The 26,223-nt window shown below is 42.1% G+C and overlaps 1 protein-coding gene across 13 annotated transcripts in view; it reads right to left on the bottom strand.

The window, feature by feature from the left end:
• Positions 1-7,937: 7,937 nt before the first annotated feature.
• Dtna (dystrobrevin alpha) overlaps positions 7,938-26,223 on the bottom strand; it is a 342,602-nt gene continuing 324,316 nt past the window's right edge. For 9 of the 13 annotated variants that reach the window (XM_021151027.2, XM_021151031.2, XM_029471843.1 and 6 more), the window contains 6 exons: positions 24,578-24,737; positions 21,601-21,690; positions 20,842-21,007; positions 16,085-16,217; positions 14,292-14,339; positions 10,475-11,876 (listed from right to left, as the gene is read on the bottom strand). In XM_021151027.2, the coding sequence (XP_021006686.1) occupies positions 14,322-14,339; positions 16,085-16,217; positions 20,842-21,007; positions 21,601-21,690; positions 24,578-24,737 (567 nt within the window). In that variant the 3' untranslated portion in view covers positions 10,475-11,876; positions 14,292-14,321. Of the gene's footprint in view, positions 9,065-10,474; positions 11,877-14,291; positions 14,340-16,084; positions 16,218-20,841; positions 21,008-21,600; positions 21,691-24,577; positions 24,738-26,223 lie in introns of those variants that run through there. The other 4 variants (XM_029471848.1, XM_029471849.1, XM_029471844.1 and 1 more) reach the window with 3 other exon arrangements.

The following is a 26,223-nucleotide window of genomic DNA, read 5'->3' as shown; positions in this document are numbered from 1 at the left end:
TTTCTTTCAAGCTTTTATTCGTGTACTAACCTATTTATGTGTGTGCACATACAAGCATATGTACATGAACATGAAAGTACACAGGTCAGCGGGAGGAAATGAGGGATTGGACCCAGATCATTAGGCTTGACAGCAAATACCCATAGAGACGTCTTGTCTGTCCAGTTGGCAGTGTTTATCTAACATCTAAATATAAACTTCAGTTCTTGTGATTTTAAAATTGTTTCTTTCAACCAAGAAATGTGGACTAACAACACAAAATCCCCAAAAAGGCAATTCCACTGATGGTTTACTTAAAAGTAGCACTCAAAACAACATTTTGAGTATAATGTCCGTTAACGACTGTGATGAATGTGGCTGGCTGTGTACAGGAAGACACACTGGCATGAGAGTATCAGAGATTTTCAGTGTGTGTGTGTGTGTGTGTGTGTGTGTGTGTGTGTGTGTGTGTGCACATTCAAGGACAATCTTCTATATAGATCATAAGCCTAGTACAATGGCATAAGACTGGTCTGTACTTGCTGAAATCTTTAAACAAACAATGTCTTTGTTGGAAATTGCCTCTTCGCTGAAGTAATTCTCAGATGAGTTTCTGACATATGTGGTGAACACTCAAAGGTGAACTCTTGCTGACTCTGACATCCCTTCCCCAGGAAGTCTGGGTGATGTCTATATACTCTGTGTTATGATCTACTTTTCAGGACTGCCATAATGTATCTTAAGCCTTGAGCTATTCACATATTAAAGTAATATAGTAACAAGTTTTCTCCAGAAATTGTTGACTCTAGCACCTTATAATCTCCTACAAATATCATGTATGGTAGAAGGTGTTTCTCATGTATGAAGGTAGAACCTTCATTGCCTCATTGTGTAGATGAGTCTTTACAGTGATTTTTCTCTTTTTGATTGCACTGACAGAGAATATCTCTACAAGTCACATTATGTCTTCCCACTCAGATCCTGCTATGGCTTGAATTTGAAATGTCTTTCCAGAAGTTTGTATTCTAAATGCTTGTGGAGATCTTGGGGCCTTTAGGAGGTGGGGACCAGCTGGAAGTCGGTCATTGGGGTCAGATGTTAGTGGGTATGCATTTATCTTCTTCCTTTTTCTATTTCTGCTTCCTAGCCTGTCAGGATGTTGAACCCTTCACCCCACTGCTACCATGACCTGACCTGCTTCTCCAGGCCTCCCCAACAGGATGGATAAAACCCTCTGAAACCAGGAGCCAAATTAGATACTCCCTCCCTTAAGTTCTGTGTGCTATTGTGTCACAGAAATGAGAAAAATAATGAACAGAGCTCAAACTCTTCTTCTGTTTCTTTCCCAATAGTGCCTTGGTCCAACAGGTCACTGGACAAAGTATGCCATGGTTCAAATAATGTCAGAAACAAGACTGGATCCTGACTCCTCTGAGTGCCTGTTTAAAGCTCTAAAGCACTTGCCTCCACCCTTGATGGGCTCAACAATGTCTGCCTTTCAAAGGAAATAGGAACACTAGTCAAGGACTTGGGCAACATTTTTCAGGGGTCCTCATGGACACATTAATTCTCATGGCCAATCCCTGAATTCTTTTTGGAAGAGCACAATATTAGTTATTCTAAAATTCAGTTTGACTTTAACAAGTTCTTTAACATACAGATTTGTGAATGACTCTAACCTATAGACATTTCACTCCTAAACACTAAGGGAATCCACAGGTGTTCTCTCAGAGGGTACAAAGGGAATTCTGTCTGTGACATATCCTGGTGGGATGTTAAAGTAGAGAACGGCTTTAAAAAGGAAAAGATTCATTTATGGTAGAATAGACATTTATCTTTCAAGTGCCCTACTCTAAATTAATCTTATGCTTAAGATTTTAAATTATATTATTTATGCACATGAATCTCTTTCTTTCTCTCTCCCTCTCCCTCCCTTCCCCCATCTCTGTGTATATTTCCTTGGCATTCTATATATACAGAAGCCATAGGACAGCTTTTCTCTCCCTCTACCATGTGGGTCTTGGAGATCAAGCTCAGGTCATGAAGCTTGGTGGCAAACTTACTGTATGATCTCAATCGGTCCCGATTGTAGTTGCTTTATTGTACAGAATTCAATGGCTAGTTTAATTGTCCCTATCTTCTTGGACAGACAAATCATTCTGCTCTCTCAGGAACTAAGAACTTCTTCCAGGTTTTGAGTTTTCAGTTCTAAAACAGGTCAGTTTAAAAAAGCTATTGAACTGTATTATGATAAAAATGCTTGCTTGCCATCAGAAAATACATCACTATCTTTGCTTCCTGGGGCAGGCATGATGTCCACTGAGTTTCAAAGCATGGAGTCACCTGGGCAACCTTCTACTTTTAGTCTGTTCTGAGCATAAAGTCATCTATTTCTGCAGCTATTTTATTTTCATCTGTGTTCATCACTGGATGGGAGCACCAGGGATTGGGTTTGGTGCTCCTCAATGACTCTGCTCTCCTCTGGCTAGAATGTGAACATGTACTATTGTCTCCTTAGGCCACCAGCACACTGCTTATCCTGTACTCAACTGTTTTATCATGGTTCTGAGTGACAAGATGTGTGATTTTTGTGTCTTTTTTATGAATTGATAACAATCCCTTTTATTTGTTAATGATGATGTAGTCTTTACAATATGTTTTCCTTGGAAGTTCACAACTGAAGAGACCATCTGTCCTGCGGTTGAACAACTATGTGCCCTTCATGGGGGAGTGAGAGCCAGAATGTGAGGATAAAGGGAACACATGCTGTGGTTTTATTGGGTAACACGTGAATGGAGAAGATGTTTTCAAGCCTTTCTTCTCCCCTCCCCCACCCCACCCAGTTTTTAAAAGCCTGTTTTCCCTCAGTGGGTCTTTCTCTGCCCATTCTACTAAAGTCCTGGTTTAATTGATTTTAAATATAGCAATGTTTACTTTCTAGTCATGTCATTGCATTTTTACTTTGGCTTGCTTGTTTTTGGAGGCAGGGTTTCCTAGTGATGCCTAGGTGACTTTGAACATGGGGTCCTCCTGCCTCAGCTTCTTGAATTCCTAGATAACAGATATTCAATACTTTTCCTAGTCTACTAGTGGCGTTGAATGGATTTTGTTTGATTTGTGCATAAGCCAATTTATTTTTGTGTGGATTTTCTGAAAACAAACAAACAAACAAACAAAACAAAACAAAACAAACTTTGGCCCCAAGTTTGTGGATGAGGATTGAGAAGTAGACAAGCAAACAGGAGGGAGAGCTGCTGATGGTGAGCTTCCAGCATGCCCAGGTATTTTGCTATGTGTTTCAAATGTATTGGCTCTTTTAACTGGTTCTCATAGCCACCAATAGGTACTGTCAAGCAAACTCATCGCCATAAACGACAAAACCATATCCAAATTTTATTTATACATGTTCAGGAAGCTAGAAAATTTTGTAATTTCATCTCTTCCTTCTCTGAAAATAGTGGAGATAAATGAAATACCAAAAGTAAGGGAAGAGAGAGAGAGAGAGAGAGAGAGAGAGAGAGAGAGAGAGAGAGAGAGAGAAGAGAAAGGAAACAATAAAGAAAGGAAGGAAGAAAGAAAGGAAGGAAGGAAGAGAAAGAAAAACACTCAGAACTTCACCTCTCTTCCTGGATCCATGGGGGAGCATCTACTTCGACTTGGTTGTTAGAAGCTCGTCCAGACATGTAAAAATTGGCCCCTCTAACTTCTTGTATGTTTAATCTGCATTTCAAATATAATGTCCAGAACCAGGCTACTGAAGATCTATGTCCAAAGGCAATCCCTTCTAATGATTTTCTCCCTGTTACTTAACTTCTCAACATATGGTATTACTATAAGGAGAGGGTAACTTAGGACGTTCAGACTCTTTCCGTCTAAGTCCTTGATCTAGTCAATAAAAGAATTTACAAAGGAGACAGCAGGTCAGCAAGCAAAGGTCGGGGTGACATTATTCATGCAGGTTGGGGAGGTATTTCTAGGGTAGAGGGTATTTAACTGTCAAGTTTATATTAGGAAAAAACTTGTGCAGCCAGGAATCCTGTTCAGTGGAACCAGTTTCCTCTTCAGTTTGCCCTGATTTGTTTATCACTACCAGCAGGTCATACAGAGGTCAGGATTTAGGAGGTTTTAGGGTTCTCCTTGTGCTCTGGGTTGTTGTAGCTGTCAGTGAGTTTGAAGATCTGAGTAAGTATCCAGGGGAATATCTATCTGTAAGTATCCAGGAATATCTGTAAGTATCCAGGAATATCTGTAAGTATCCAGGAATATCTGTAAGTATCCAGGGGAATATCTATCTGTAAGTATCCAGGAATATCTGTAAGTATCAAGGGGAATATCTGTAAGTATCCAGGGGGATATCTGTAAGTATCCAGGGGGATATCTGTAAGTATCCAGGGGAATATCTGTAAGTATCCAGGGGAATATCTGTAAGGAAAATGGCTTTCCCGTTCTAGAGCCTGCTGGTTTGCCTCAGTAAGTGCAAAATGAGTAGGGGGTAGTTTAATGAGGGGGGTATTGCCCCTGGTTTCTTACTTTCTACCTAGTGCCCCCTTTCAGCATCCTCTACATTTCTCATGTACATCTATGAAACCTGGTTCCACCTTCAGAATATATTTATAACAAGACCTTCACTCTACTGAGCCTAAAGGTGTCATTGCTTCTTTTGCATGGACCATTGCAGTGGCATACTAAGTCACTTCCCTGCAACAGTGTTGGGAGAGTTTCTTCCTATATCCCAAGAAGCCCCATGAATTCCATGCTGGATAAACTCAATGATCCACCTTAAGATGCATTATAACCCAACCATGGAAAGACAAAGATAAATATAGATTCTTGGAAGTAGCAAAAGGAGCTACAAAGGAGAAGGCATAAGATTAACAGCTAATTGTTCATCCAAACCTATAGAGGCCAAAGACTGGCTGATACCTAGTCAGCAAAAAATTCTCTATCTGGTAAAACTGTCTTTTCAGAAATGAGACTGTTAATATCTTCCCAGCTTAATAAGATCCTGGGACTTCATCTGTTCACCCTATATTCTAAAGGGGACCATCCAGTTGGAATGCAAAGATATTAAACAGTAACTTGAAGTTATCTGAGGAATCAAAGATTGCAGTAAAGGTGACTACACAGACAAGCACCTCCTACTGCGGGGATGCTCTACCTGGTCTTTGCATGTGGCTTCTGGCACAGAACTTCAAAAACTGTTGGAATATCTGTGCGATAGAAATGTTTTTGTTAGGCTCATTGTGTGTCACCATATGCCTTCAGGATGGCCACCAGGTGATTATATAAGTGAGATTCTGGGCAAGGACAACCTCCAGAGGAGACAGGCTGGAGACTTACTTAGCCAGTTATGCCTTTGTAAACTTCTTCCTAAATCTCTGGATGCAAAGCACCTTGGTGGCAAATGCACGTTTGTGGTGGGGCAGTGGCACGATCAGATCTCCCAAACAGAGGACATGGTCACTCTGTCTTTCCTACCAACTTGCCCCTCATGTTTCTCATTTAGCTACTTCTGATCTAGTCTTTATAATAAAACTACAACTGAGTACATAGTTCTCTCAATGCATTCTTCAATGAAATATTCTAATGAATTACCTACAGTGAGAGAGCCATGGAACTCCTGAACTCACTGCTGCTTAGTGGGAAGTATGGACAGACCTACAGACTTACGATGGTTAGCTTCAGTTTCCTTCATCACACATCCTGCTCTCACTCTGAATAGTTAGTGTCAAAATTCAATCTCAGAATAGCCACTTGTGAAGCAGATAGTTTGAAGGGATGGCCTAGCAACTTAGGACCCTCTGATGCACACGGAGCTATATACACAGAAATTAACCAGTTCTTTTGCCTTTGTCTTTTCTTATCAGCACCCCAACAACTCCCTTTTATGGTCATATATATCTTGAAGTAAGTATATCCTGGAACTAGAGGTGGTGAGATCATTGAACCTGAACTAGTTATGGGTGCATATTCAGTAAACCAAATGGCCTCTTCTGAGCGGACTTTTAGGGAAAATCTCTACTTTGGCATTTTTTTTCCCATGTATGTTTGTTTATGTGTATGATTAAAATTAGATGCATCAGGGAAAGGACCTGCTCAGTAAACGAAGGCTTACATAAGCCAGGCCTACCAATCAAAACAGAAAGTCATCCACACCTTGCCCCAGGCAACCAACTCCTCTTCCTCCTAGACCCTCCAAAGCAAGCCGCAAAGAACCCTGGGACTTTTGAGTAATCTCCCTAAGTGTCCACTGCTCCCTTGCAGCATATGTATGCACTCTGAACTTCTTCCAAATACAATTCCTTGTTGCTTTGCAACTCATGCATCTTTTCAATCCCTTGAACAAGGTGTCAGGAGCCTGGTAACAGAGCAGGAGGGTAGCCCAACAGTTAAACGAAGAGTCCTCCTGCAGAGGACCTAAGTTTGGTTTCTAGCAGCCATGTGTGGTGACTCACAACAGCCTGTAACTCCAATCTGATGTCATCTTCTGGCCTCTGCAGGCAGCAGACTTACATGCATATATCTGTAAAGGAACCTATCTATATACACATAATTAAAAACAAAACTACATCTTAAAAAAATTCTTAGCAGTTCAGAAAGCAACTGCTGGTGACACATGTCCCTGAACTGGAAAACACTGGGCTTTGTTATGTAACACCACTTTTTAAATTTCATATTACTTAAGAGGTAGATGTATAACGTTGATTATAAATATACAGTAATTGGCACAGAATGTATGAAATGGTGACTGTCTGCTCTGAATAAAAGCTCATTACTACCAAAATTCACACCAGAGGAAACCTGAGTATGTAGAGGGCATACATGTGTGTATACTTTTCTTCTCAGCATCCAACCACTGAAGGAAAGGTGCTTGCTAAGAAAACACTTCAAGGAAAGCAGCTACAGATGCCGCTGGGGTTCTAGACTGTTAAGCTGGTCTGATGGGCTCTACTGTTACATTTTTAAGGTGCCTCTGCATCTAAGATGGAGTAGTCACAAGAGAGTACCAGGAAAATTGGATGTTACCTAAGTCATTTACTTGAGTGCCAATTATGTTATGATGGCTGGATAGCCATTCTTTGCATCCTTATCTGTGGGTACAACCAGACACTAGGAAGTGAAACGGTCCACCACAGATATTGTTTAGCAACTTGGACACCCGAGATAGCAGATCCAGAGATGCAGAGTATATGTGACCTGCATTATATCAATATATATATTTGTTTTGTCGGCAACTAAACTATTCAGCGCTGGAAAGAGGGAACAAGAAATTGTTATGTAACTTGACCCATAAGCCTCTGATATTTTTAATGCTTTCTTTAAAATAAAACACACATAATTTTCAATGCTCTTTGGCCAAACAATACAATTGAAAGAGAACTGTTCATTTTTGAAAGACAATTTTTATCATCAGACACGCACTCCAGAGGTGCAGGAGATGCAAAAAGGGTTGGGAGAAAATCAAAGCCTGTCTAACTTAAATATTTCTTATCCATCTGCCCAGATACTCTAGACATCTGTGGCAGGGAGCCTGAGCAAAATATAGTAGCTTAATGAACACATTAAGAGTATCACCCAGAACAACTCTACAGTTTAGACTTTAAATTTTGGCTTTTTTTTCTTAATGTGACTAGGGTATATTTTCTTTAATTGTTCAACCTTCCACTCGTGGTTTATGTCCTGTGTGATGGAAGCTGACTTGTCTTCCTTCTCTGAGAACACTCCATGTTGCTGTAAGAAAGGTCCATCAAAACCAAGGAATTAAACAATGTAAGATAAATGGGGCGGTGGTGGTGCATGTCTTTAATCCCAGCACTTGGGAGGCAAGGGCTGACAGATCTCGAAGTTGGAGGCCAGCCTGGTCTACAGAGTGAGTTCCAGGACAGCCAGGGCTACACAGAGAAACCATCTTAAAAAACCAAAAGCAGCAGCAGCAACAACAATAAAACCCCACTAAGATAATAGTGTTTTAAAAAACATTTTTAATGAAGAAATAATTCCATTCCAAAATATAGACACACAATTAAATAGTTTAATCACTTCAAAATATAACATGTCCCCAGGAGGTTCCAACACACACACACACACACACACACACACACACACACACACACACACACCAATACTTAACAGCAATATCAACAAAACAAAACAACATACTATAGTAGTTTTGTTACAACAATGAATACAGTGAACTCTTTAGTGTTTCTGAATTGGTTATTTCAAATGAGGTCAAATTACAGTAGTCACAATTTAAAATGTCTTATGTTAATTAGCTTCAAAATGTAATGAATGCTTGTGACTTTTTTCTTTTTCTTTTTGGTTCAAAGGAAAAATGCCCTGCCTTCTGAGGACACAGTGGAGTTCTTTGCTTGTGGCTCCTTGCATGGAATCGAACCAATGTGAGTGCAGCAACCCAAGGCTGCCATATTTACAGTATCTATCTACACTTAACAGCCAAGAACTAATAACAGTGGACGAAGATGGTCAAAATAAGAGCAGACATCAGTGCTAAATTATATCGCAACAGTTTGGCTCATGCATATAAGAAAATACATAGTATATATATCACACAAAGGCCACAATCTTAATGCAATTCAGTTCATATTACTACTTACAAATGAACCTTCCCTGCCTTATTATAGATCATCCGATAATCCATCTTCATAGTCTCCAACACGTCTCCCTCTGACCAACCAAACTTACCCCAACTTCCATCCTGACAAACCACAACCAGTTCCTGAATCCTATACAGTAGATTTCACCCACCTCCCTGGCCACAATGCTGTGGGGGAGGCTTGGCTGTGCTAGACCAATGCTCATTCATAGGCCACCAGCTTCGATAGACATGAGTGTGCAATTCACTGTGGAATAAGAAATTACCACCCCTGTGAGATATAGTTGAATAGAATGGACAGACGGATGAAACCTGCTGGGTTTGCATTTAGAACAGGCCCCAAAAGTAAATTTGGAGAGCCAAGGAAAGAAATCCACCGACAATCACAAAACCCCAAAACAACACACGCCATTTTGTCTCGGTTACAGGACAGGGGTGCTTGAGTCTGGTCTCAGTGCTGACGCGGAGCTAAGAAAAAGAAAAGGTGGCTGGTTAGTGAGAAATTGCTCACTGGTAGTGGTTTCCAGAGAGTTCTTGTAATGGCTTTGTAGGATGGAGTCAATACCGCGGGATGGAGATGCTTGGCAATGGAAACTGTGACATGAGGGAAGGTTCTTGGTAGAATGGTTTCAACCTTAGACACACATTTTAATGTAGAAAACCAAAGAGACAACATGGGTCAGTTCAGTCCAGCCAGCAACTGAGGACCACCAGCAGGGTCTGAGGTCTAATGTAAGTACTATGTGACTCTGGTTTGGGCTGACAGAAACGCAGGTATCTGGGATGTAGTGGTTTTCAGTACTGAGGAGGAGGCACCAATGGCCACCTGCACCATCTAGAGAGGTGTGATTTCACAGAGGACGATGGGCAGGGGAAGAGAGATGAACGTTAAGACACGCCAACAGAAACCCGCAACAAAATCCACCTGTGCAAAGAAATCAGAGAACTGTGCAGTTGTGCGACTTTGGTGCTAGCCTGAGCTCAGGGAACTTTTCGAGGTGGGTTTTCTGGAAGAAAATAGACTAAGAACACCCAGGGACAGCATGGGATCCTCTACTGATGCCAATCATGTCCTTGGCTATCCTCAAGGCAAATGCTTTTGTTTAAAGGGCAGCCATGGAGATCGTTTCTGACCAAATGCAGAGGCAAGAACATGAATTGCCCTCTGCAAAGAGTGGGGTCAGAAAGTGAGTTCTTAGCCACTCAATTATAGGTCAGGTGTGTGGGGTGGGAGAAGACTTTTGCCAGCCTGGTGAGCAAAATTAAATCTGAGGTCCACTTAGAATGCTTTTTTTATTTATTCTATATATCACCTCCCACCCCGATTTCTTCAAGACAGGGTGTTATATATCCTAGGCTGGCCTCAAATTCACTATGTAGCCGAGGATGGCCTCAAACTCCCAGTCTTCCTGCCTCCATCTCCTGAGTGCTGGGATCATAGGCATGTGTCACCATGCCAGGTTTATACAGCCCTGGAAGCTTGAACCCAGGGCTTTGTGTATGCTAGGCAAACCCTCGGCCAATTGAGTAACTCCCTAGCCCTGGATAAGGCCTTTTTCACTCTTTGCTATACAACTCTATTCTAGAACAATGATTTCCACTTCTTAGCACACATCAGAACTGTTAGGGGCCAATTAAAACATGGATCACTAGGTCCAGACTCCAGAGTTTCTGATCCAGTGGGTCTGGGTTGGAGCCTAGGAATCCACACTGGTAAGACTTCTGGGTGACATTAACATTGCTTGTCTAACACACACATTCTGAGCAAATCTCTGTTCTGAAATGACGTCCCCTTCTCTCTTTTAGAAGAAGAAAAAAAAAAAAACCAGGCGTTCCAGAGAGGCTTCTAGTTTTAAGACAGCCAGCAGGTGTCTGGCCTTTTTTTTTTTTTTTTTTTTTTTCTTCTACATCAGATCTTGAAACAATCAATTACTTTTCCAGTTTCCCCAGAATTGCTAAAGGAGGCTCTTTCGAGATCTCTCTAATGAGGGGCCTCGAGAAGGGGACCCGTCAGTCCACAGGCTCTTATCCTCTTGTCTTTGACAGTTCTTTTACACACCAGCTTCCAGCTGAGTGTGACATCCCAATACCACACTGAAGAGCTTGTCTGTCTCCTTTCACATGCCCACACAACTGCATGCAGAACACCAGGTGTCCAGGTAAGGCAATCACCATTCAGAAAGAAAAAGGGAGCAAGCGCACTTTAAGCCCATACATTTAAAGCTGAAGGCCTCGGGACTACCGATGAGGGAACTTGTCAATGAGCAGTGCTGTGTAAGTCATGCTTCCTAAAGATACACTGTGGAGAGCAAGGCGTGGAGGAGTGCAGGTAACTGTAGTCCGTTGGGGGACCTTATGGCACCTGTGGTTTATAAACAGCTTTAGTAACGAGTATTCCAAAACATAGTTCACAGTTTTTAAAGAAGATCTGTGCTGATTTTAAAAACTAGATTCTATATCATTTGAATGTTGTCTCTCTTTCATTTTTTTTTGAATATGACATCTACTTGGAAAAAGTATTTACACTAAATTCTATGGCTGAGTCATTAGAGTATGTTGAAGGAAAACAATCCACTTTGGAAAGGAGCCCCCCAAGAGCCCATTATTTCTGTTGGTAGGTTTAATCATTTCTCAGAGGGACTTGGGGACATGGGTAGGCCAAGGACCCTTCTTGGCTCTGGGTCCTGAGTTTGGACACTCAAAATCCAAATTCTATTGTAGATTGTTGCCTTCCCTCCCAGTTGCTGTGGGAGAAAATGTATAGTATATAATAAAACCGTCTTTGCTAAAATCTCAAAGGATCCAGAAATGAAAATTCTAGCTACAAACCAGTATTAATATTGTCGTTGTAAACTGAACGGGTTCAATATTGTGTGCAAAGGTTTAAAATGCTCGTTAATACTGCTGTCCTGTGTGTAACAGCAGCAGGCTCTCAGCCTGTGGGTGTTTGTTTTGAACCAGGGATGAGCCATGTTACAGAAGATGGAGTTGATAAATTATCTAGGAACAGAAGTCTCAAGCCCCCACCCCCCTTCTAAAACACACACCTAGGAACTACAGAGTTTAGAACAGAAAGCTAGCTGCACTACAGGCGTCAGAACACATCTTTAGGGGAGGGGGTTGTTGGAGCTGCTGGGTGTGGTGGCTCCTCTCTCCCAGCGAGCAAGCGAGCAGGAGGCTGCTTCCAGGCTGCAGTCTTCCTCCTCTCTGTCGGGTGGGTGCAGCTCTCTCCACCACCGGATGGCATGTATCTTTCCTCATCTGTCTGACTATAGCTTGCCTGGGAATAAGGAGTGTGTCATTTTTTAAAAAACAGGTGAAAACTGTTTCTAAATTAGGGATAAGAAACTTAGAGTACCCTCCCCAACCCTGCCTGCCCCTACACACACACACACACACACACACACACACACACACACACACACTCATTGTATTTCCTTCAATATGTAAATTAGAAACCAATGTCTCAGATACTGTGTGTCTTTTGGAAGACACACTGTGGGGTTCTCTTCATTGAATATCCTTGTTAAAGGATCCCTGGGGTACCACTGAGGTTCATCAAGAGTTAAAGTCATACTGTGGCTTACAAAGAGGCCTAACTTGAGCAGAGGAAGAGCCTTCCTTATTTCTTAGGTCACATGTTCTGCCCTTATTCATGAAGGTCTCTGCCTTGGTGGCTGGCTGACTGATGCCAAGCCAATGAAGTTGGTTCAGGACACTTGGGTAAGAACAGCATATACTTCATGACAGAACATTTAAACAAGAACGATAATCATATAGCTAGCCTAAAATTTCAATTGTATTGAGCTCATTGAGAGCACTACAGCAGGATGAAAGGACCTCTAAAGGTGGAATGCACTATTTTTACTAGTACTCTGGAAGAGTGAGTGCATTTTGCCCCACTGGTTGATTTAGCAACAGGCTGACTGTGTTTAGATTCCTGTGGAATGCCATCTGATTAGAGTGTCTCAGCGGCAAATGACAGAGGGCATACCTGTTTCATTTTTCACTGACAAATTTCCAAGAAAATAAAAACACAAACAAAAATGGCTTTTAGATATAAAAAGAACATGATACAATTTTTCTGTGGGTTTATATCAATGCCATTTTATTACCTTTAAAAAAAAGAATGTTTTTCTAAGAACAAGCTCTGACTGTTAAAAGAATACACAGAACAAAAATGGTTAAGTTTTTGGAACTAAGAGAAAAAAATGCTATTTAGGAAAGGTCTTTCCTGTGGGACTAGATTTTCTATAACTGGAGTGAATATTTTCAGAAACAGCTCCTGGGAGTTTGTTTTGCTATAGTCATTGTGGATTAGGGGAACATGTGTGGTTACAACTTCAAATGCAAGGGAGGGCAAGTGGAGTGTAGCTGTGAGATCTCTCCAAGAGCTCAGGAGGGCTGCCTCCCAGTGCAGTCTTATTCACTTGCTGTGAACCTGGCGTTGGAGCGAGGCTGTTTATAGTGCTTGAACTAGTGTGAATCCATTACTACTTGAAATGTTGTTGAAGAAATATGTTCATTCCTAAAATTAGCAGCCAGGGTTGGCAGAGGGCATTGCTGGCTCCCCTGCAGGCTCATGTGATCCCATAGTTGGAAAGGATTATGTAACTACACCAGACAGGTCCTTTAGCCAGGCTAGGCTGACTGCTGTAGGAAGCATTTTAACTTAGGCTGTGAGGAGGGACCACCAAATAAATGGCCAGTAGCTAGAGCTAGAGAAGCCATCTAGACTTATGGGACAGTGGGCTCGCTCCTTCATCATTCCAGGGAGCAGAGTCCTGGCCCGTTTATAAAAGTTGAAATACCTTTCCCCACACACTTCCGTGAGGACTGTAGCAGCTCCCTAATACTGCAAGGGATCTGAAGCATGGGACATAGTTGAGCCATGCATACATCTGTATGTTCACAGCTAATTATGGTGCACTTAAGCTCTTTAAAACTATATACCACAAGTCCACCTCCTGTGTGTGAGGTAGGTGTGATATCACGATGTATAGAGGAACAGGAAACTCAGAAAAGCTTAATAATTTATCCAAATTATGCTAAGTTTTGGTGAGATTCATACTTAAAAATAAAATGCAGAACCCAAGACTTAGACCATGACACTCAAGTGATTTTGATAGGCAAGTGCCAGTCTTTTGGTGATTTTTTAAAAAAAAAATCGACTTGAGAATTTGGCTCAATGTTAGGTAAATCTTTAGAGTGGGATAAAATTACCCAAATGCTGCCTTAAGTTAACTTGTATCATGCTGAACCTCACAGTGAATTTCAATTAGTCCCCTTCAAAGCACAAAGCTGCAGGACTTTCTTCTTTGGTTGTGTTATCCCTTGCTAAGAGTCACACTTGTTCTTTGGGGTCTAAGAAGCTGACATCCAGAGATGCTGAAGGAGCTTGGTCTCCTTCTCTGATGCCATTGGTGATGTGACCATAGACAGTGTGATACATCTCAGGAGCCATGGAAGTTTCTGTGACAACTGCCCTAATCAACAAGTTGGTAAAATACCAACTCCAGGAATGTCTGGGGATTTCACACAGGAGTATAATGAGCTCTGTGCAGTTACCACTCTGATAGCAGTGGGGACAGAGTATACCACATCACACAGAAAGAGTGACCATGAGCTTAGGCTGAGAGTCATCCCAGCTCAGCCTACAGTGTCCATGCTTTCTCCCAAACAACAGGGTACTTACTTGAGAGGAGAGTGAGAAAAGGCATTGCATTCAACCTTGCAAGCTGACCTGTGGGTGACAAAGGACACAAACGAGAAAGGTGACATGTCAAGTCCGTGAGGCAGTCAAGCTGGTGAATTATTTGGCTGGAAGCCATGCACAGAGTCACGGAGAGTGGGAGAGAGAGAGAGAGAGAGTCCAGAGAGCCACAGATGCATTCCATCCGTCCTGTCATCCCAGCTTACACGGCCTTTGAGGAAAACCACGCCACCATACTCCAGGACACACACTGAGTGAGAACACATGGCCCCTTCCCCACTCCTTTCCTTGGGATCATCGAGCATGGGAAGGCAAAGAGAGAGAATTTATTGTTCAAAGCAAAACTCCAGCTAGATCTTGTCATTAATAGAACTCCCCTTTCATTTGCTCATGGACCATGAATTATTAATTCATTGAGAATGTAGTATTTGTTGTAGACTGGAGAAAAGTCACCTAAAAAAAAAATCTAAAATTATAGTTACTGTTGTCACTAAACCCCAGAAACTGATGATAAGTTTGAAGAGCAGGGACAAGCAGGCATCTCCGGTAGCCCAAATCGACTATTGATGACCTAGCTATGTCTCTCCTCCACGTGCAGACCCACAGGACACGCCTGTAGGACAGCAACCCTTCGATGTCCCAGAGATCCCCTGACAGCTTCATACAAGGCTAGTTTCTTTCTATGGGTGAGCCACAGAAGTCACAAAGAATAAGCCCTACCACAGCCTTGCAGTCAGGTGAACATTTTTGTAGCACAGATGTATGACTTAATACATTAATCCTCCTCCTCCTCCTCCTCCCCCACCCCTCCTCCTGCTCTTCCTCCTCCTCCTCATCACCATCATTTTTCAAGCAATGGCTTGAAAAGCATTTTCACTGCTCCTGAAAGGCAGTTGCTCAGCTGAAGGCGCATTTTTGGGCAGGGCTTTGTTGGAGTGAGCTGGAGCATCATTGTTGCTAGGGAACATTTTAAGGCTCAGTCTTTATAACTCAGAAGCAAGAGACAGGTGGAGCTCATTGATTCTCTGTCCTTCACTGACGAGGGCCACTAGTGACCTAAGACTGGGGAGAAGCTTGTGTGGACATTAGGCTAAAAGTCAGAGAGGAAAACAGCCCTCTGCTGGGGCTAGCACCAGCTGGTCTCTGCCAGACAAACATCCCTGAGCCCCCAGAGGCCCACAACACACCTGTGGAGAAGCAGGCAGAGGAGTGTCCGTCCCCACGGGTCAAATTCATTACTTTTGGCAAGAGTAGCTAATTATACTATTCTTGATTGCAATTGCTATGTTCAGTGACTTCTTAGCTGATTGCTTGGATTAAAGCTGGGCCGCCATGACTTTCTGACATTTAAACGGATTCTGGGGACCCAAACTCCAGTCTACACTTTCTCTGCAAGTGCTCTAACCACTGCACAATATCCCCAGGCCCCTATATTTTAACTTCAGAGAAAAAAACAAAACAAAACAAAACAAAACAAAACAAAACAAAACAAAAAAAACCAGATTCTTTCCTCACAGTCCTGAAGTGTTTGTATTGGTAGGCGCCATGATTCTGCCAGTGTCACAAAGTCCCCTTTCACTTTCCAGGCGGGAATTTGGAAGAAGAGACAGCTACAAGAGGCATTTAAAACATGGTTGTCTGGGATGCGTGGACCGAGAATTCCAGAGTATTTCGGAAAGGTAGGGAAGGAAGAGGGAGGAAGGCGCCCACTTAATGGGCAGGACCCCGTGGAGGAGGGCGGTGAAGAGGGGCGGGGCTGCGGCTGCCTCCTGTACCTGGTAGGCCTCGTCCTGCAGCTTCTGCTTCAGGTACTCCTCCAGCTGCAGCTCCTTCTCCAGCTGCCGCACAGACTCATTCTCATAATTGCCATCCTCGGGTTGCGTGTAAGGATCCCCATCTTCTGGGACCCTGGGAAAAGCACAAGAGGTGTTTGGGAGTAAGTCCTAATGGAGAAGAGTGAGTGGGGTTCCCAGGCCGCTTTTGCTTTCTTCCCTAATGTGTTCTCCCTGAACACCCCTAGTTCACATTCATGTCTTCTTTGACTCAAACGAAAACTTAATAAAAAGAAAAAGCCTAAAGGTTGGAGAAATCTTGAGATAAACTGTTTTCCTTTTAATCAAACCTAGTGTGGAAGTCATTGGCCATTTATGTTTTCATATAGCATACAGGAATATTAACCCTTAAAATGTTCAACAAGGCAAATTTGTCTTTTCAAGAAACATATAGTTTTACATGAGATTTTTTTTTCCTTTCCGAAAGGAGAGTGAGCCCTCTAGTGAAATAATGCTTAAGGAAATGTGTGTATGATTTAACTCTTTGTGTTGTACCATGTCCATGTACACACACACACACACACACACACACACACACACGTACAGGCACATGCACACACATGCTAGCACACACATATATGTAAGCACACTTTATGGTATAATAGGCCTTGCAATATTAGTAACTTGATACTAGAATATCACTCCCGTAGCCCTTAACCTTTTTACAAATTTTTACTAGCCCTGAATCTGAAAATCCATTTGCACTCTTCAATTTCATCATAAAAGACGCAAATAAGAATGACTTCATTTTACAAATGGGGTCTCTTCCCACCCATTTCTCCCATGTGTACCAGACTTACAGGGCTACATATAGGCTCACCACCTAAATCAAACCATGTGATGGTCACCCTCCAAATGAACTGATGAGTTAGGGAGAGTTTGGGATAGACATTACATGTGACTGCTTATGCTGATCTTTTCTATGGGGTAAATTACTTTTGGAGGTTTAGGGCCAGACTGAAAAGACCTTGTAAAGCTTCTATGAATTCTCTGTTTTCCACCACCAAATTGTTTGTTGGAAGGTGGTCCCGGTCTGTGGCAACCAAGGAAGAGCAGGTTAAAAGTGTGGAGGCCTTTCACAGGCTTAAGTTTTAGGATTGGGGCACAGATGTGTCAAGTTGCTACTATAAAATGTATAACAATAAAAGTGAGAAAATAATGACAATTAATTTACTATTTAGAATAACATATTAAGCAATTCTAAATTTTATAGGAAAGGACAAGAAAGCAAACTAAAAATGAAAGTGGTCACATGCTGCCGTTTTAAATGATGGTCTAACTATTTTGTTCTGCTCTTACAGGCTTCTGCTTCACAGATGGCATTCAAAACAGATCTCTTCATAACCCTGTTACTTCTGGTCTTTCACTCATTACTTAGAATGAGAGCCAGAGCACCAGAAGGACTTCTGGCTAGTTTCTTCACCGGCACTGTAAAACAGTCAGTTTATTTTGTAGACTAGTTTGAAGTACTTTTCGCATTACGCATTATCCTTCTTTTGGACTTTTAGTGCCTCCAGCCCTGGACCACGTTTATGTGGACCTTGTTCTCTACCTCACTTCCTTCTCCTCTTCTCAGGTTGGGCTCTTCAGCTAGCCCCCAATTTCCCCTTCGTTTCCTAGGCCTCCTCTGCAGATGGACAGCCACAGGAAGCCTAGTGGGAGTGCCACCAATGCTGGCTTTGGTCAAATCACACAAACCTAGTCAGGGAAGGCTACAGATGAGAAGGGTCAACTCGCCCTAAGGGTGTTCAATTAGGAGTCACACTTTCTTAAATGTTAATAGGAATGTTAATTCCCAGTCTTTTCCGAGGAATGAGCACACTGTTGGGATAAGGCTGTTTGGCTCTCCCAGTGACAGCCAGGTGACCCTTTTCTTATCATTGTTGTCCTGACTGGGGAGATCCGTTTGGAGCTGCTTTGTTACCCTAGCAACCAAAGATTATTGCAAGCACAGGGGCTGCAAGGGCCATGATTCCCATTGTAAGAGCCCTTGCTCCCTTCACAATACTCCAGGCAACCCCCACTGGCTTTGGAAGACTCAGTTCTATGAACTCTGTAACAGTAAATAACTCTGCTCAACTGGCAGCAATATTCCATCAAGATGGGCAGGGAACAGCCTGTGCCAAGACTCAGCAAAAAGTATGTGCTTGCTGCAAGTTGAGGCCTGGGATTGGCTCATAAGTAAGGGTTGTGAGACGTGTGTGTGTGTGTGTGTGTGTGTGTGTGTGTGTGTGTGTGTGTGTGTGTGTGGGGAAGGTTTAGGATCAGGATTAGTGATGTGTGTGTGTGGTGGTGTGTGGGGTATGTGTGTGTGTGGTGTGTGTGTGTGTGTGTGTGATGTGTGTATGTGGTGTGTGTGTGTGTGATGTGTGTGTATGTGTGTGTGTGAGTGTATGCATGTACATAAATAGTCTTTTCTGTCAGGGTCATCTGGAAGGTATTCTCTCTTTGGCATTATTCCAATAAATGATTCTTCTGAGTTGCTTTTTGCCTACTTATGGCCTTATCATAGGTTGAGTGGTTTGCATTGGTTGCATAAGGAGTGAAACCCTGTGGTGGCATCAAGAATAAAGTGGTAAGTGATGAGTGAAAGAAAGATCGGAGTCCCTTGATTTGAGAAGGCTAGGCTGATTCTAAGGCAGATTTCAAATTAAGGAGACTAGGCCTAAGAACTGGGCAAGCCCAGGCAAGTCCAGAAAAGTCATTTACTAACAGAAAAAAACCCTGGCTCCAGCCTTTATGACCAGATAATTGTTCCAGAAGGACTAGAGATAGAGTGAGATAAAGCTCTGAAAAGGTCAGTTTAGGAACTCTGGGAAGGTCATGAAACAATTGCCCTTCTGGAAGGGAGAGACTAATTACCATTTCTCAGACCTGCGGGTGGGAACCGACCTGTGGGTGGGAACACATTCTGCAGGACTGGCTGTTGCCCACCTTCAGACACGGGAAGTCCCTGTCACCTCATTCCCTAAAGACCAATCAGTTTAAAGGGTGCACTGTTCTGCCAAACATATGGTGGCTAGTTGCTGATGCTTTATTCTACCCCTGGAAACCATATAAAAACTTGCAGACTGGGTGCTGGGGGTGGCCGCCTCTTCTTCGGGTCTGAGATGACCCCAGTGCACTGGAACAATAAATTCCTCTTGCTTTTTGCATCGACCCTGGTTCCACGTGGTTCACTCAGGGGGTCTCCGTAAGCTGAGGCTCCCTGGAGTCTTACAGCTCATCTACCCCAGAACTCCAATGTGCTTTAAATCTAGCCTGTGAACTCACTTGGTTGTCTTTCTATCTTGGTAATGGGAGACCTCAGCATGCTTAACTTCTGCAGGATAAAACACTCTTTGCATTTACATACTATTTGAGTCTGGGCTATCATTCTTTCATGAATCATGGACCCTTACAGATGCAATGCTGAAAACTCTTGGCTGGAACACCAGGAGGCATCTGAAGCATTCCAGAAAATGACCAAGGGCAGAAGTTGTGCAAAACTAAGAGTAGAGTAAATGGTGGAAGTACTGATAAGATGGACAGACAGTGGAGACCATGAAAGTATGAGAGATGAGATGCTGTGAAGCCAATGGCATTAGCTGACACTACCAGCACTGTAGTTTGAGAGAGCTGCCAGGGACCAAAAATCAGACAGTCTTGACTTCAAGCTCAGGTAATGTCATGATAGTCACCAAACTTTGATATATAAGCCCAGAGCTATAAGTGTAGTGCCTTTAGATCTCAAGGCTTAGAGCCACAAGCTTTGGAATTCATAAGCTAAGCACCATGTTTCTGGAACTCAGGGCCACCAGTGCCTAGGCACTGTCCCTCGCCAGTCTATGCCTTTTATTCACATAGAGGAAAAGAATCCCCAGCTGTTTGTGATAAACATCTCTACAATTGGTTTCTGAAGGACAGATTTATTCATATTTAATGAGTCAATCAAACTGTGTTCCTTTATTAAAAGATTCCATGTGTTTAGTGACTTCTATCCAAAGCTTGTGTGGTGTTTGTATTCATTTTGCCCCAAGGCTGTTTTAGCACCATGTCTGTCCCCTAAGTGAAAATGTAATAACGTCAGGAGACAAGATGACTTATCTTCTGAAGTGGCATATGTGACCTGGAAGAATGCTTTCCCTTTATTACTACAAGTGATTTGTGACTTTGAGTTTCGTTTCTAATTTTACCATGATACAAATGTGATTGAAAAGTGTTCACTAGGGATAATATTCTGAATTTTGAACTAGTTCTCCCCAACACTAGCAATATGAATATGATACTGTCTTGTGATTTGACATAATTGATGAGTTAAAGCTCTGTGTCTGTCACATGAGTCAGAAGGCTAATGCTTGATTGACACCCTACAGTATGGGGTATTGCTAGGATATAAAGTACTATGGCTTAGTTGCACTAGATGTGTTTTGACTTATAGGAAATTTATGGGATACATCTTCATCATTACTCGAGGGCCATCCATGTCCTGTACCTCAGGTGAGCCAGGTTTTCATTAAGCATTGATTGTTTTAGGTTACTGATGATCTTCTAGAAATTGTTAAGGACAAACCAACACCCAGTAGCAAATTTAAATGCAGAACTCTTCTGCCTCTTCAGGCCGAAAGGGGAACTGCACCATTTCAGTGTTGGGTTCACTTTCTTGAGGCAGTCTACTTAATCATCAACTGAGAAAATGTTTCCAAGAACAAGATACTCACATGTCACCATGCGTGGTACTTGTAGCTCCACCGTGAATGTACCCAGGTTTCCGGGAGTGGATTTGGGCTAGAAAAGCCTTCTCAGAGGTCGGTGATGGAACCAGATCCTCAAACTGAGGTCTCGAAAATTCGGAATCCACAGTACTTTCTGTTTCACTCGCCACCTCTAGTGGGTAGTGGAAGAAACAGAGTGACTCCTTATGAAGCTTGTGACCCAGAAATAAAGGCTCATGCCCCACAGGAAGCTTGGGTTCTGGAAGTCCCAAGGTTCCACATGCAGCAACATCAGCACACCAGACACCAGCCCATTTTTTCTTTTTCCCAAACTGAGAATTGATACTGAAATGAATTAACTATAAAATAGTTTAATATACAGCTTTTCCTTTTCTTTTATCCAGGGCTTGAGAGGAGACTCTATGGTTAAGAGTGAGCTTCTTGCTGCTGTAAAAGACCGAGTTCAGTTCCCAGGACCCATGTCAAGCTATTCACAACCATCTACAATCCAGGGAATCAGAAGGCTTCTCTGGCTTTACATAGACAAAGCATGCCCAAAGGCACACATATCCATACACATATGTGCTTGCGGGTGCACACACAAACAAACACACACACACACAAACTGAAAAATTCCTTTAAAATGTTAAAGTCTCCCTTTATATTTGACTATGACTCCAAGAGGGACCACTAGCCCATGGATCCTTCCACAGCAAACCCACAAGTGAGAGGTACCAAGACCACCTGGGAGGTTAGCAAACACACCTGAATTCAGCTCCTTCACCAGAGAGGACATGGTATTGGTGATGGAGTCTGCAGCCACCAGCAGGTCATTCCTTAGATTCCTTCTTGAACCTTCAGTGAAGAAGCAATAATTTAATGTCACAGCTTTTCTTTTACACCTGGCTTTTATGTTGTTTGTCTACCAACTCCTTTGATAACCTACAGCAAAAATAGGAGTTTTGGTTCATCCCCTGAGTGGAAAAAGAAAGTACACTGGCCCTGATGTAAAAAGACCTGGAGAATAATGGCAGTTCATGTCTTTCATTATTCTAATTGGGAGTTTGGGAAAGGAGTCAGCTTTTCTAAAGCATGGTGACCTGACACAAGCTTCAACACTCCCAGTGAATCAGAAGGTGTGGACATCTCACTGAGGACAACCCACACAGAAGCAAGAACTGGCTTGCCAGAACAATTGTACCTTTAAGCAGCTGTTATGACCCAGGACATTACCATGTGGCTTGGCACACTGGAGCCTGTGCTCTGGCAGCACAGGCTCTGTCTCCTAACAGGGCTTCTAGAGGTCTCCATTCCAGGACAGATGCCTTTGACACTGGGACACCAGGTACTGACTGCTCCCAGAGAGTGGAAAGAGGGTGAGGCACTTTGCTTCTGCTCTTAAGGTATCAAGCAGATACATGCCTTGTACCTTAAAGTGAACTTAGACCACTGAAGGTAGTCCATGGTAAAAAAAAAAAAAAAGGTTATTTCTACATCCCAGACACACTAAGGGTTACATGGATATTTGTAGGTAAGGTGGACATGGAGCAGAACATTCATTACCACAATATCTTTGAAAGAAGGGGCTCAAGATTCTAAAGATGCCACTTACAAAAAATGTTACATAGTATGAGTGTTCCAAGGGCTAGGGGCTTCCCACAACATTGTCATTTTGCACAAAGTAGCCTTAAATGAATGGAACAATAAATATATTTAAATCAAAGTGACTAAGTAAAACCATTAACTATAATATAAAGCACCAGGGGATTTAACACACTGTAGGTTCTTTAAGACCTGACTTCGAGGAAGGATATTTTCCCTTCTAAACAATTTAAAATTTGTGAATGATATGGGTAGCTCCTGAGTGACATTCATGTTTAGAAGGAAGGGCTCTGACAAGGAGCCCCAGTTTTCTATTGTAGAAGAAAACAGTCTGTTAGCTTTGTTGGTAAAATGTGTTAGGATTTTATCTCCATACATGACTGATGGCAGGCTTTGTTCCCACACATGGCTACTATCCTTAGACATGGCTGATGTCAAAAAACATTTAAAAATCTGGTAGGCAAATGATGATTCTTATTAAAATATATGTATTTCTGTAATCACTAATTCGAAGAAGTTGTACGTCTTTCCTTTATTGGCAACTCCTCCTTCGTCTGTCTGCTGATTCCCTTCATCTGGTCTTATTTGGGGGAACGCCTCCATATTTTTATGCTTAGCTTAAGTTATGAAATGTGATTGGCACACACACTGGAGATGGTTCCTTGGGATATGTTACTTGGTTTCTCTCTTTGTTTTTCTTTTCTTTAAAATTATCAGTTAACTGTCTTTCTTCCTTACATATTCTTCACTTATATATTTTTAATTTAAATAAAAGGCAAATTGCAGACCAAGGTGCAACACACAGTGCAATTTGTGTGAAGGAAGAAGAGTGTATGAACTATAAACACACACAAATACAGCTATTTATACACAGGGAAATGTTGAGAAGGGCCTATGCATTAGTAGTGGTCAGTTCTAGCAGTAAGGTATGCCTGACTGGAAAGGCATACAAGAGGGGGATTTCTTAATATCTGTAAACTTGTAAAATGATGGAAAGAGGAAGGTTAAAATCACTTGATTTGGGGTGCCTGAGACAGGACCTAGACTCACTCCTGAAGTGGACTTTTAGGCACACCAATGAAGGATTATCTAGATTGAAGTTAGCCTCTAAGAATGTTCTTGAGGGCTTATCTTGATTTAAAAAAAAAAAACTGATTTGGGAAGACTCATCTTAATTGTGGTGGGGGCCATTCCCTGGACTGGGGATCCTAGACTGTATGAAGTAGAGAATGTCAAGAAGTAACCCTAGCACGTGTGCATTCACTGCCTGTTTCCTGACTGTGAACTTGATGTGACCAGTTGCTTCAAGGTCCTGCTGCCTTGACTTCCCATGACTTGACTGCTAGATAAAAATGCATGCTTTATCTATTCTGTTGTTTTTGTCAAATTTTATTTATTTAGCAATGGGAAAAGAGAGACAGTGGTCCTCTCTGGAGAAGCCTGATCTCCAGTTCTGCTCTTTGTTACTGATCGTATAATCTTAGTCTTGTAGCTCTGACTACAGAAGCCAAGGCACAATTCTTTAGGGCATCTCAATGAGAAATCTGTGAGATGATGGATGAGTTGTCTTCCATCAGTTAAAAGTTAAAAAGCTGGGATTATTTCATCCGAGTGTTGACTTTGAAGATGATATGAAATAAGGATCTCAGGGAGGATTGAAATTATGTTTTCGAGAAACATTTTAAAGGCATTCTTATGCCCCGAGACTTCCAAGATTTACTAAAAAGCAGGGCAGGGCAACAGAAGCTAAAAAAAGACAGAACTGGGGAAGCAAGAGAGAGCACCATAGGGGCTTTCTAAAGTGCACAGGCCAGGCTCCGACACAGGTATAGGACACCCTTGCAGAATGTCCAACCCATTCTCTGTAGGACACAGTTCAGGACAGCTGTGAGTGCGGCACAACCCCACACTACAAACTTCAAACTGAAATCATGAGGTTTATTTGTAACTTGATTGTGTGGTTTTCAAGTATAAATTTTGTAGATGATGAACAAACAAACCAACCAACCAACAAAACCCTGGACACTCCTATGAATGCTCGCATGTGACTCTGATGACTCTCAGTTGCCTGCTGCTCAGTGGATCTTGGTGAACTATTTGGCAGGCACAAGCAGAACACAGGAAAGGAGAGAGCACTTACTTTGTGCAAACGCCTCTTGCACATCTCCGCCTACCCCAGTGAGGGAGTCCTGTGGGGTGTGCGTTGGTGTGGAACAGGCAGATGCCGAACGGATGGGCATGGGGATCGGCCTGCTGATGGTGTGGCTGGGGGAAGAGCGTGGGGAGCCTGCCCCCTGGGTCTGCAGAAACAAGACACATCGTTAATTTGCTTCCACAAGAAAAGTCCATAGGCCTCCTCTAAAGTTTTAGGTCCCATGTTAAAAACTGTAACAAGAACATGCCAAAACAGGAACAAATCTTAGGAAACCAAGGCAACTACTCTAAACCTAGCTGCTGGTGTCCATTAATTTAGGGAGTTATCCATGTAGTTGAAGGTGTAGATTAATTTTGGAAGCCATTATACATAATCTGAAGTCCGTGTTTATACGGAAGTCTAAGAATACTAGTGCAGCATTGTGTTATAATATGAGCTCTTTGTTCTTGCCAAAGATGTTGTGAAACAGATAGATAGTCTCAAGGTGTTGTATATTTCTCTTTGAAGCGAGTCCTACATAGAATAAAACACAAAGGAGAAAGTTCTTGATACAGACTTTGAGATTATTCAGTACAGGTGTGAGATATTTCTCCCCTAACTTTCAACCTCCTTTGGCCTCATTGTTAGACACAATTTAGGTCTTGTCTTACAGTATTTCATATTGTCTCAAATAATTGCATTGAGATGTTTATTGCTAATCTCTGTTCTATGATAAGGTTACATTGTGAAATTAGTCTGCAAATGAGGGATCTGTATGGAGAGGAAGAAAAAAGAAATCTTGGTGTCTTTCACTCTTTTCTTCATTAATAATTTAAACTGATACATGAAGACTGTATTTACTAATGAGATCCCATGTAACAATTTTACATATGTACACATCACACAATGTTCAATTCCAGGTGAACGTATCTACCTCAAGTGTCTGTTATTTATTTATGATGAAAACTTTCAAAATGCTTTCTTCTGGCTTTATAAAAACAATTTCATTAATATGTTTATATTATTTGCCTCTCTGCCTCCAACCCTTCTCCTGCACTCCCCACCCTTGCCGTCTGTCACTCAAATTCAGTCTCTTTTGGAATGATCAACACACTGTGGTTATTTGTAGCTATCCTACCATGCAGTGGCATGCCAGAGCATCTTACTCTCATCTAACTGCATCTTGGTATCCACCCATCAATATTTCCCAGCATCCCTTTGTTCTGCTCTCCCAGCATCTGTAACTACTCTTCTACTTTCCATCTCTTAGCATCAATTTTTTATATTTCACACATAGTGTACTTGTCTTTTTTTATCAGACCTTATTATCTAATGTGTGATCTTCAGATCTACCCCTGCTGTTGTAATGTGAGGATGCCATTCCTTTAGTGAGCTGAATCATATTCCAGCACAACATGCACACTCGTGCATGTGTGTGTGTGTGTGCGCGTGTGCACACACACATATCATATACACAGCATATATATGTATATATATATACACATATACACATACCACATACGTATACACCCAAATATATGCATATACTGCACACACATATACCACACACATACACATGACACACATACACATGTATGCACAAACCACACTAAACACACACACACAAATACACACATATATCACACATATTT

This window comes from Mus caroli, chromosome 18 (genome assembly GCF_900094665.2).
Source record: "Mus caroli chromosome 18, CAROLI_EIJ_v1.1, whole genome shotgun sequence".
NCBI classification, from domain to species: domain Eukaryota; kingdom Metazoa; phylum Chordata; class Mammalia; order Rodentia; family Muridae; genus Mus; species Mus caroli.
The sequence above is the reverse complement of the archived record's forward strand: the minus strand, read 5'-3'. Positions and strand labels throughout refer to the sequence as shown.